The sequence below is a fragment of the Mustela putorius genome, unplaced genomic scaffold (genome assembly GCF_011764305.1).
Source record: "Mustela putorius furo isolate JIRA1106 unplaced genomic scaffold, ASM1176430v1.1 tig00000929_pilon_pilon_pilon, whole genome shotgun sequence".
NCBI classification, from domain to species: Eukaryota; Metazoa; Chordata; class Mammalia; order Carnivora; family Mustelidae; genus Mustela; species Mustela putorius.
Genome location: NW_025421520.1, coordinates 5,073,104 through 5,084,919, shown reverse-complemented (window position 1 = coordinate 5,084,919; position 11,816 = coordinate 5,073,104). Strand labels below are relative to the sequence as shown.

The window sequence follows — 11,816 nt, the reverse complement described above, 5'->3', positions numbered from 1 at the left end:
GTCTCCCTTAGGCAACCCCTGGGTAGCCCCATGACGTCTATGTCCTTTATATGTACAGAAAAATATGTTTTTTGTTCTCATTCCTGGTCCTCTGGGAAGGACCCAACTCACCTCCCCCCAACCCCTCACTCTCCCACCCCCACCCCTGCCTCTTACATACTTCGAAGCAGATGTCTGGTCCCAGGCTAAACAGAGTCAGCCTCCTCAATGGGGAAAGGTCAAATGTGCTCAGACATGTCAAGACATTTCACAAGCATTTGGCTGACCTCGTGTACTAATATCTAAATATTGAGTAATACAGAGTAAAAAATTAAAAGACAGCCAAACAACACTTCGGGTAATCTTTGAGTCCCTTGAGGTGTTCTGAAAGCTTTTTTTCATGTTGACTTTATTAAAAAAAAAAAAAAGGCCGAAAATGAGATCTAGCCTAGATTTTGCCCAAGATGAGGCTTTTCCCATTTCCTCAGTTGAGGATTCTAAGACTCTCTGGAAGGTCCCTTTGAACTTTGGAAGTCCCGGATTCCACCTGCTGCTCTGAAGGGCCCCTGGCTGCTGGCGACGCCCTGGGTGTGACATCACAAGGGCTTTATGATGTACCCAGTGCTGCTTCTTGTGAAACACACCACACAGGCAGGACAGCCCAGCACAAACCAGTATTTGCTCAGAATCCAGGCACCATAAAGTCAGCCATTAGGAAAAAAATCTTGTCTTTTAGATCATTCAACCTAGACTCCTGGCTCATTTCACCCGTGACTCAGCTTAGACAACTGATCAACTACAGAGCAGCTGCTGTCTTAATGGTAGGTGGGGGAGCTCAGTGTGCTGAATAGTCAGAACAACGGGGGAGTGGGGTGCTCCTTCCATCTGGATTCAATGGAAGCCACGCCTCCAATCACTGATCCTTGAATGAACGCTGGCTCTGGGGATTAGGATTAAGAAGATCTGAGTTTTAAAGAAGAGGTTGTAACGGTCAGGCTGGATAATGCCGCTCTAGAGGTAGGCCAGGCATTTATATGGACTTTGGTTCTCAAGAATCTTACTATTTATAGAAAATTTAGTTGTGACATCATCTAAAGCAGAGCCTGTTTTCCTCTGAAAAGACACTTTAAAACAAACACAACAACTGACTCCAGATTTTTAGGGTTTCGGTATGTGAGTGTATGTGCGTTGGGTGGGGGTGGGGGTGGTGATGGGGGAGGGGATGCGAGGAGAGTTGAGGCGCGTATTCCAGAGAACCAGGGGGAGTTCTGCTTTAAGAAAGTGTGGTGTTAAGAAAAATCTACATTCATAAAAATTTTTTAAAAAATGAGTGAGGGTAATTTTCCTAATGTTCACATGTAGAGATTTTCCTCCAAATTTTCTTAATAGACTCCTCCTAGAGAATATGGATGTATTTCCTTCTCCAGCACTAACCCTATCATGAACCCCTATGCACATGTTGTGTACTCAATGCGGGTGCCTCCTCTTACTTTCTTCCTTAGTTTCTAACTGCTTTTGGTGTTCGGTGTAAGTTTAAAGTCTCAGCAGGTGACATTTATCTGAAGTAGCAGCTGTATTAGAAGTTAACCAGCTTCATTCTCCTCCGTCTCGTTTCCATCTATCTGCCTCAGTTAGAGGCTATCTTCTCCTCTTACACATTTGACAGTTCTTCTTCGCATTACCAAAGATTTCATTTTTATTTTTTTTTATTTTTATTTTTTTAAAGACTGTATTTATTTCTTTGAGAGAGAGCGCACAAGCAGAGGGAGTAGCAGGGAAGAGAGGCAGGCTCCCCGCCGAGCAAGGACCCGATGCAGGACTCGATCCCAGGACCCTGGGATCACCACCTGAGCTGAAAGCAGGCACTTTGCTGACTGAGCCACCAAGGCGCCCCAGAGATTTCATTTTCACAGCGTAATTCGTCCAGTCAAGGAGGCTGCACCGTGCACTGGGGGTGTTTGTCGGGGTGGTAAAGCCCGGGTCTTGGAACGCTCCGGTGTGAGTAAACGCCCGATCCGGTTCCGCACCCCCCCCCCCATCTAGGATGCTCAGGACCAGCCCTGCCCGGCCCCCTGTTTCCCCTGGTCGTGATGCCTGCGGGGGTTCTGCGGCTCTTGCGGACGCTCCATTTCCCCCCAGCCAGGCTGTTCCGTAACTCGACCCTAGTTAGCGACCTGGCGGCCGGGAGAGGACTGGGTGGGCAAGGGCGGTGGGGACGGAGGGCGCGCGCTGCCTGCACCGTGTCCTCCGGCCAAGGAGCGGGGCTGGCCCACCGCGCGGGGAGGGCGCCGTTGCTGCAGGCCCGCAGCGTGGGTCCCCGCGACCCCCGTCCCGGGTCCCAGCGCCTCCCTCCCGCCCCGGCAGAGGAGCCAGGACCGCCAAGTCACCTGCCCCCGAGAACAGCGGCCCTGGCCCCCGCGGCCTGCACGCGGTTCGCACGCGGGGGAGGAGAGGCTCTTCTGTGTCGCGAAGGAGGCCGGGCTGACCCTCAGCGTCGCCCTCGGCCCGCCGCTGCCTCCCTCGGACGCACGCGTGCAGCCGGCTGGAGCCCTGGGGTTTGCGCTGGCCGCTCCGGCCCGCCGCGCGCCGCAGCCACGCCGCTCCGCGCACCCGCGCTCCAGCCCGTCTCCCCAGCGAGGGCGCAGCAGGGGCACCGCACGCCGCCCGCGGGGTCACGACACGCCCTCCCGGGTCGTGGGGTCGCAAGGGCCGGGCGGGCGATGCGTCCCCCACGGCCGTCGCGCAGGACCGCCCTTGCCCCCGGCGGCAGCTCGGGCTCCCGGGAAACCGCCCGCGCCGGGGATGCGCTCGCAGGCCGTGTCCGGGCGCGGTCCGGGGCCAACCCCTGCGGGCGAAGCGCCCCGGCTCCAGCGGCGCGCGAACCTCAGCAACCAAACCGCTGTTGTTTGCCCGCAAAAACCGGTTTGAGGAAGAGCAGAGCACTGCGACCCAGGCCGAGCCCGCGGAACGAGCGCACGCGCCGGCGTCGCGGGAGACGGGAGGACGAAGCGGTCGGCGCCACCCGCAAGTCCCAGCACAGTGGCTTTTCATTGGCTGAGCTGCGACGGTCCCTCTCGGGTCGAGCTGTGATGGTCCCTCATTGGCTGAGCTGTAACTGCAGTCCCTCATTGGCCGAACTCTGATTGTCCCTCATTGGCTGGCCCGTCGTCACGGTTCCTCATTGGCTGAGCTGTAACCGCAATCCCTCATTGGCCGAACTGTGATTGGCCCTCACTGGCTGGGCTGTAGTCACGGTCCCTCATTGGCTGGGCTGATTCCGGGGCAGGAGGAAACTCGCCTTCCTCGGGCTGGGATCACAAAATACAATCCCGTGGAAGGTGCGGCCTTTCCCGTGGGCTCCGCAGCGGGCCGGGAGCGCCGGGGCTGAGCGCGCCCGCTGCGCCCTTCTGACTCGGTCCTTTTAGTTTCGCGGTTAAACACGAGTCCCTCCGGGAGGGGGGCCTTGCGCCCAGCGGCCTGCGCCGCCGGAGTAAGGATGGGGCCGGGTCGGTGGAGAGCCGGTACTCCAGGCAGGAGGGGAAGCGGCGCCCGGCCCCACGGGTCCTGGGGTGGCCGCACGCCGCCCTCTAAGACGCTCCACCCGGTGTGCTCGGGCCTCTGGGCGGCCGGGTGCAGCCTCGGCGGTTTGATGCGGGGCAGTTCCCGAGCGCGCTGGGTTCCGTGGGCCGGGGACGGTCTCTTCTGGGAGCAGGAGCCGTAGGAGCCGGGGCGCCTGGGCAGGCTTGTCCTAGCGCAGGAGGTCAGAACTGTGGAGGCCGCACTCGGTCCTCCAGGCCGAGAACTGGCATGGAAATGGCCATCCAGAGGGTCAGGTGCAGGAAGACACTTAGCGCGTGAGGACGACCCGCGCCAGAGGGCCCTGGAAAGCGGGTGACACTGGACAGCTCAGGAGGCTCGTGCCCTTGATTCCTTCTAACCCCGGGCCAGGCTGTCACCGGATTTAAAGGGTCAGGATGGGAGAGAAGTGGCTGCTCTGTGCACGTGTTTACAAGCATTGATGCCATTTGATAGGTACCGTGTTAATCTCCATTTTTAAATTTTTTTTTGTCAAAGTAATGTATACATTTAAAAATAAAGCCTAAAATAAAAACAAAAATATTAGAGTCAGCAGGCCCTTGCCTACCTTCCACCCTAATCCAAGATGGACTGAGCATGAATAAGGGATGAGTAGACCTGCTTTCACTGTATGTATTTCCTTCAGCTGAAGGCTCAGGAGTGTGTGCCAGTTACTTTAAATAAGGGCATGTTTTGTAAGCATGTTACACATTTTGATGTTAAGCGACCTTCTGAATATCAGTTTTAAGAGTTTTTGCTACTAGAAAATAAGATATACTTTATCTCATCCAAGTATATGGATAACTGCATATTAAAATGATCTTGTTCTTAAAACACTGAAAATTGAATCTAAGCCAAGCAGATAACCTGGAAATCACTGAGATCTCTAATATAGTCTCTCTTAAATTCTTCTGACCTAGGAAATTTAAAAATGGACCTTCAGAAATACTAGGTTTACAATGAGAGGCGTCACATTTCAATGTTTATTCTACGGATCCTTGATATTTGGGATCTGGACAGCTCTATTGTATGTATATATTCACCATAATCATGTAAGCAACTTGGAGAAGAAAAACCAGGGGCCTGCATTAATTTGGTCCCATGAAAAAAAATTGCAACAGCAAATTCCCCGGGACCCCAAGCAAATACCGAGACTGCGTGTAAGATTTGAAATGCCTGACAAATATGAAACTACAGAATACAAAACCTTTTTAAGATCAGGTAAGTATTTTGATTTTCTCTATTAGCTGTTTTAAGGGGAAAATGTACCATAAGTTTAATATTTAGAAGAGAAAAAGTGTCTTTCTTAGAGCAACTCAATTTTTAAATTGTAAAATATTTCACATATATACAGTAAAGAGTAAAACAAGCATGTATCACCTAAATTTAACAGTTTTTAAAGATAGTTTGCTGTATTTCAGATAGTGTTCTGTTTTTTCACAGAAATAAATGTTAATGGGTACCATTAACGACTTCACCCCCTTTCTTCTCCTCCTCTTACCCTCTGAGGTGGTATCTAACCTGAGTTGATGGATATCTTTCTTCCCTTCCTTTTATGTGTGATCTCCAGCAAAATACAATATTATATATTTTTAATATGTTTGTAGATACTCCAGAATGAATTGTAATACTGTCACGAATATGGGTTAGAAGTCTTCGTGTGGACATACTTTGTTTCTCTTGGGTTTGGGACAGATGGGTTGTACAGTAGGTATATGCTTAACTTTCAGGAAAATGACAGTGTGTTTTCAAGATAGCTGTGCCATTTATTTTCCCCTCCGGCATGTAGACAATCTCTCCCTTTGCTCCAAATCTTCACCAACGTTTGGCAAGCTCAGTTTTTTAGATTTTAGATATTCTAATGGATAAGTAATGGAACCATTGTAGCCTTAATCTGCATTTCCCTGAAGACTAATGATTTTGAGCACCTTTTCATGTGCTTCGTGGCCGCCCATATATCTTCTTTTGTAAAGTGTCTCTTCAAGTCCTTCATCTATTTTTTAAAAGATTTTATTTATTTATTTGACAGAGATCACAAGTAGGCAGAGAGGGAGGAGGAAGCAGGCTCCCTGGTGAGCAAAGGGCTGGATGCAGGGCTTGATCTCAGGACCCTGAAATTATGACCTGAGCCAAAGGCAGAAGAGGCTTTAACCCACTGAGCCACCCAGGCACCCATGTCTTTCATCCATTTTTAAATCGGAATGTTTATCTTCTGATTTTTAAGATTTTTAAAAATATATTTTGGATTTGGGGCGCCTGGGTGGCTCAGTGGGTTAAGCCGCTGCCTTCGGCTCAGGTCATGATCTCAGGGTCCTGGGATCGAGTCCCGCATCGGGCTCTCTGCTCAGCAGGGAGCCTGCTTCCTCCTCTCTCTCTCTGCCTGACTCTCTGCCTACTTGTGATCTCTCTCTGTCAAATAAATAAATAAAATCTTAAAAAAATATATATATATATATATATTTTGGATTTAAGTCCTTTGATATGTGAGTTGCAAATACTCTGTACGTCTGTGCCTTGCCTTTTTATTCTCTTTTTAAAATTGGGACATAATTGACATAGAACATCTTATTCATTTTGGAAGTACAGCAGAATGATTTGCTACATGTGTACATGTATATATTGCAAAATGATAACCACAGCAGGTTTAGTTAACAGTTGTGTCCATCACACCCAGTTACAATATTTTTCTCTTATGATAAGATCTGTGCTGGCAAGTTTCAATATACAATATTACTATTGTTAACCATAGTCGCTATACTGTATATTTTGAATTCTCTTTTGAGTGGTGTCATTCAAGAAGAAAAATTTTAAATTTTGATCTTCAGTTCATCCCAATTTCTTGTATGGTTCTTCTTTTTTTTTTTAAATCTTTTATTGAAGTAAACTTTGCCTATGTCAAGTGCACAAAGATTCTCTTCTCTGTTTTTATTTTTAGAAATTTTAAGATTTTAGGTTTTACTTTACATTTTACATTAGAGCTGTGGTCCCTTTGGAGTGAATTTCTGTGATGGGAGGGTGAGGATCAATGTTCATTTTCCTCGTGTGGATATCCATTTTTTCCAGCACCATTTCTTGAAAAAAATCTCCCTTTTTCCATCTCGGCATCTTTCAGAAAAGTTAACTCTTTTTGTTTGGTCCCTTTCTGACTCTGTTCTCACTCTTTCCAAAATTGTTTTGGTTATTGTAGGTGGTTAGCTTGTTCGGATAGGTTTTAGAAACAGTTTGTCAATTTCTTCCAAAGAGACCGCTGGTATTTTTAATTGTATTGACTCTATGGGTCAACTTGGAGAGAACTGACATCTTAATAGTATGGCTTCAGCTGTGTAGCACACATTTTGATACACTGAATTTTCATTTTCATTCGGTTCTCTGTGTTTTTATATTTTCTTTGAGACTTTCTCTTTGGATTATTTGGAAATAGATTGTTTAATTTCAGAGTCTTTAAATAATTTTCTCCTCTCTGCTACTGACATCCAGTCTGATTCCCTTATAGTCAGAAAATATACTCTGTGTGATCTCAGTTCATCTAGGTTTTTTGAGGTTTGTTTTATGATCCAGAATATGGTCCACCCCTGGTGAATGCTCCATGCACATTTGGAAAAACTATGTATTTGCTGTTGTTGGGTGTGGATTTCCTTCATACACATCAACTAGTTCCTGTTGGTTGATTTTATTGTTCAGTTCTTGATGTCCTTGCTGAGTTTTTGGCTAGCCGTTCTGTCAGTTGCTAAGACTGGGTGTTGAAAACCCCAACTACTGTTGTGGATTTGTTAGGTTCTACTTTAACTATTTTCGGTTTTTGCTTCATGTATTTTTTTTTTAAAGATTTTATTTATTTATCAGAGGGGGGGGGTAGAGAGCGAGCACAGGCAGACAGAATGGCAGGCAGAGGCAGAGGGAGAAGCAGGTTCTCTGCTGAGCAAGGAGCCCGATGTGGGACTTGATCCCAGGACGCTGGGATCATGACCTGAGCCGAAGGCAGCTGCTTAACCAACTGAGCCACCCAGGCGTCCCTGCTTCATGTATTTTGAACTATTTTTTTATGTGTTTCTATTTGGAACCATTATGTCTCACTGGTGCATTGAACCTTTTTTTTTTTTTAAGATTTTATTTATTTGACAGACAGAGGCAGAGAGGCAGGCAGACAGAGAGGGGGAAGCAGGCTCCCTGCTGAGCAGAGAGCCCAATGTGGGGCTTGATCCCAGGACCCTGAGATCATGACCTGAGCCAAAGGCAGAGGCTTTAACCCACTGAGCCACCCAGGTGCCCCTGCACTGAACCTTTTATCATAAGGTTATGTCTCTGTCTCTAGTAATTTTCTCTGCTCTGAAATCTATTTTATTTACTATTAATAGAGCCACTTGTACTTTTTTTTTAATGTAGGCTCTAAACCCAATGTGGGGCTTGAACTCACAACCCTGAGATCAAGATTTACATCCTCTATCGATTGAGGTAGCCAGGCACCCCAGCTGTTGTCTTTTTTTTAAATTAAAATTTGCAAGTATATCCTTTTCTTATCAATCTACCTATGTTTCACTGGAGTAAGTTTCTTGTAGGTAGCATATTGTCAGGACATTTTTTAAATCCACTGTGTTAATCCTTGCTTTTACTGGTATATTTAGATCATTTGCATTTAAGACAATTATCAATGGCAGAGTTTCTCAGTTATTTTATTTTTTTGTTTGTTTCCTCTGTTTCTCAATCTTCTGTTTCTCTTATGTTTTGGTGAGTTACTTGAGCATTTTCAAAATTCCATCTTGATGAGTTTATAATGTTTTTTAAAAGGTTGCTTTGTATAGTTTCTTTAGTGGTTGCTGTAGGTATTACATAATATATATATTTATATATAACTATTTATATATAACTATAACTTACCAAGGTCTCCTTGAATCAATGATTTGCCACTTCAAGTAAAGTGTAAACTGCTCCTTAGCCTCCTCATTTTAAAAATATAACTGTCTTGAGTTTTGAGCACTACATCAGATGGTGTTATAATTGTGGCTTCAAAAGTCAAATGTGATTGAAGAAACTTATAGAGTTTCCTCATTAGGAAACTCTATCATATTTACCCCGTTTTCATCCATTTTGATGTTCTTTTTTCTTTTCTGAAGTTCCAAGCCTCCTCCTATTATTATTTCCTTGTTTAGAGAACTTTCTTTTGCTGTTCTTTAAGGGTGGGGCTGCTAGTCACAAAGTCTGTTTTTCTTCACTTGGGAGTGTCTTCATTTTTTCATAATTCCCAAAGGATATTTTTGCTGGGTATAGAATTTGCAGTTGACAATTCTTTTTTTTTTTCTTTTTAAAGATTTTATTTATTTATTTGACAGAGAGAGAGAGAGAGAGAGAGAGGGAATAAAAGCAGGGAATAAAAGCTTAGCTTCCTGCTAAGCAGGGATCCCCATGTGGGGCTCAATTCCAGAGTCCTGGAATCACAACCCTGAGGTGAAGGCAGCTGCTTGATGACTGAGCCACCCAGGTGCCCCTGACAGTGCTTTTCTTTCAGCATTCAAAAATGTTTTGTCACTTTCTTCTCTCCCCCATGATTTCAGATGAGAAACCCATAGTCATTCAGGTTGTTCCTCTATGAATCCCATGTTTTTTTCTCTCTGGCTGCTTTCAAGAGTTGTCGTCTGTCTTCAGTTTTCAGAAGTTCCATTATGATGTGTCCTGCCATGGATTTCTTTGGTTTATCCCATTGTGGATTTTTTAGCCTCCTGAGGCTATAGATGTCCAACTTCCCTGAATTTAGGAACTTTCCGGCCTTATTTCTGAGAGTACTTTTTTTGGCCCCACTCTGACTCCTCTCCTTCCAAGGCTCTGATAATACAAAGATCAGCTCTTTTGTTGTCTGTATACAAGTTCCTGAGACTGTTTTTTTTTTTAATTTTTTAAAATTAACATATAATGTTAATTACATGGCACTATCTTGGGGAGAACCGGAGCTCTACCTGCTTCCCCCCAGGCCAGCTTATGGAGGACCAGCTCCCTGCTCAGCCTGCCCACACCACCCATGCAGGTAATCGCAGCTCTGCCTGCTTCTGCCAGAGTTGTTCTTAAAATATTCCACTACTGTTTGTGGCAATATATATTGATATTTCTAATGATTTTAATGTAAGTATTTCACTGCAGCAATGTTTGGTGTCTGCAAGCTCATCCCTACCTAGTCTTTATTGTGACTTATTCTTGCCGTAAGTGTAAATAACTATCTGGATGCTCCTTCCAATGAATTCTGTACTTTTTTTTTAAAGATTTTATTTATTTGACAGACAGAGATCATAAGTAGGCAGAGAAGCAGGCAGAGAGAGAGGAAGGGAAGCAGGCTCCCCGCTGAGCAGAGAGCCTGATGCAGGGCTTGATCCCAGGACCCTGAGATCATGACCGGAGCCGAAGGCAGCAGCTTAACCCACTGAGCCACCCAGGCGCCCTGAATTCTGTACTTTTTTAAGTGATACTTTGACTCCTGTATTCTTAGACTCTTCTTTTACCATTTTCATTCATGCCGTTTATCTTTCATGATTATATTTTTGTTTCTTCATTGACAAATAAGAGTGTTTATCTTTTAATAGGAAATTTACCCCATCTTCATTTATTGTTATGACTGTTACGTTTGGGTTGGCGTCTGGCCTCTTGTTTTATTCTCTGCAATGGAAGTTCTGGGCTGGGGTTTTAGCTCTCCTTCCCCGCCTTTCCTAAATCCTTCAGTGACAGCTAACTTCACACGACAGTGGTGAGTCATGATAGGACCAAGGAGACCAAGCACTTCCTTCCCTGAAGAGACTGAATGACCAAAGGCTAACTTGTCCATACTTAGTGGAGGAATCTGCTTTGATTTTAGCCTTATCACCTGGAGGTAGTGTAGATTCCAGGAAAACACCTGGCTCATTATAAAGGGAGTGAATTCAGGATATAGTTGTTCTTATTATCCTTTATCTGGTGGTAGTAATCTGTATGTACGTAACTATAATTGCCCTTTCTTGCAGGTAAAGATACTAACTATTCAAAGCCAGAATATATTGCTGGATTTTTAAAATATGGATTTAATGCCATTCTCAGTAAAAGCTTGGGCAGTGAGAGAGATGTGCCAGATACGAGGAATAAAATGTATGTTAATCCTCATTTTTTATTGAGGTATAATTCACATATGAGATTATATTAGTTTCAGGTATACAACATAATGATATGACATTTATGTATATGTGGCCAAATAATCACTACAATAAGTCTATATAACTTTGGCTACCATGTATAGTTAAAAAAGTTTGTGTGTGTGTGTGTATGTGTGTGTGATGGGAACTTTAAAGATCTGCTCTCTTTGCTACTTCTAAATAAGCAGTATAGTTCTTATCTGTAGTCACCATGTGGACATTATATCCCCACGGCTTACTTATTTTACACTGGAGCTTTGTACCCCCCACCCCCCAGCAACCACCAGTCCATTCTCTGTATTGATGAGGTTGGGTTTTGGAGGTTTGGTTGTTGTTTGTTTCCAGATTCCTCATGTAAGTGAGATCATATTGTATTTATCTTTCTGACTTATTTCATTTAGTGTAATGCCCTCAGGAAAGATGTCATTCTTTTTTATGCTGGAAAGTATTCCGTTGTGTGTATCATAGCACGTTTTCTTTACCCATTCATGGGCTGATGGACAGTTAGGTTGTTTCCATATCTTGACTGTTGTAAATAATGCTGCCGGGAACATGGGGGTGCATGTATCTTTTTGATTTAGTGTTTTCATTTTCTTCAAATGCAAACCCAGAAGTGAAATCCTTGGGTCTTATGTTAGCCCCCTTTTTAACTTTTTGAAGACCCTCTGTACTGGTTTCCACAGCGGCTGCACCCGTTTGCCTTCCCAGCAACACTGCACCAGGATTCGCTTTTCTTTGCATCCTCTCCGACACTCGTCCTTTCTTGTCTTTTCGACAACACCATCCTTACAGGTGCGAGACGGTATCTCATTATGGTTTGATTTGCCCTTCCCCGATCATGAGTGATGCTGAGCACCTTTTCTTGTACCTGTTGGCCGTCTGTCTGCCTTCTTTGGAAAATGTCTATTCAGATCTTCTGCCCATTTTTTTAAACTGAATTGTTTGCTGTTGAGTTTTATGAATTCTTTGTAAATTTTAGATATGAAGCCCTTGTCAGATAGATGACTTTGTCTCATTCAGTAGGATGCCTTTTCATTTTGTTTGTAATTTCCTTTGCCCTGTGGGGGCTTTTTAGCTTGATGTAGTCCCACTTATTTATTGATACTTTTGCTGCCT

The 11,816-nt window shown here is 44.8% G+C and overlaps 1 protein-coding gene across 3 annotated transcripts in view; it reads left to right on the top strand.

The window, feature by feature from the left end:
* The first annotated feature begins 630 nt into the window (after positions 1-630).
* The window catches only part of GALNTL5 (polypeptide N-acetylgalactosaminyltransferase like 5), a 48,906-nt gene continuing 37,720 nt past the window's right edge, over positions 631-11,816 (top strand). For all 3 annotated transcript variants that reach the window (XM_045086349.1, XM_004765988.3, XM_045086348.1), the window contains exons 1-3: positions 631-800; positions 4,476-4,776; positions 10,536-10,656. In XM_045086349.1, coding sequence (XP_044942284.1) covers positions 4,515-4,776; positions 10,536-10,656 — 383 coding nt within the window. In that variant the 5' untranslated portion in view covers positions 631-800; positions 4,476-4,514. The remainder of the gene's footprint in view (positions 801-4,475; positions 4,777-10,535; positions 10,657-11,816) is intronic.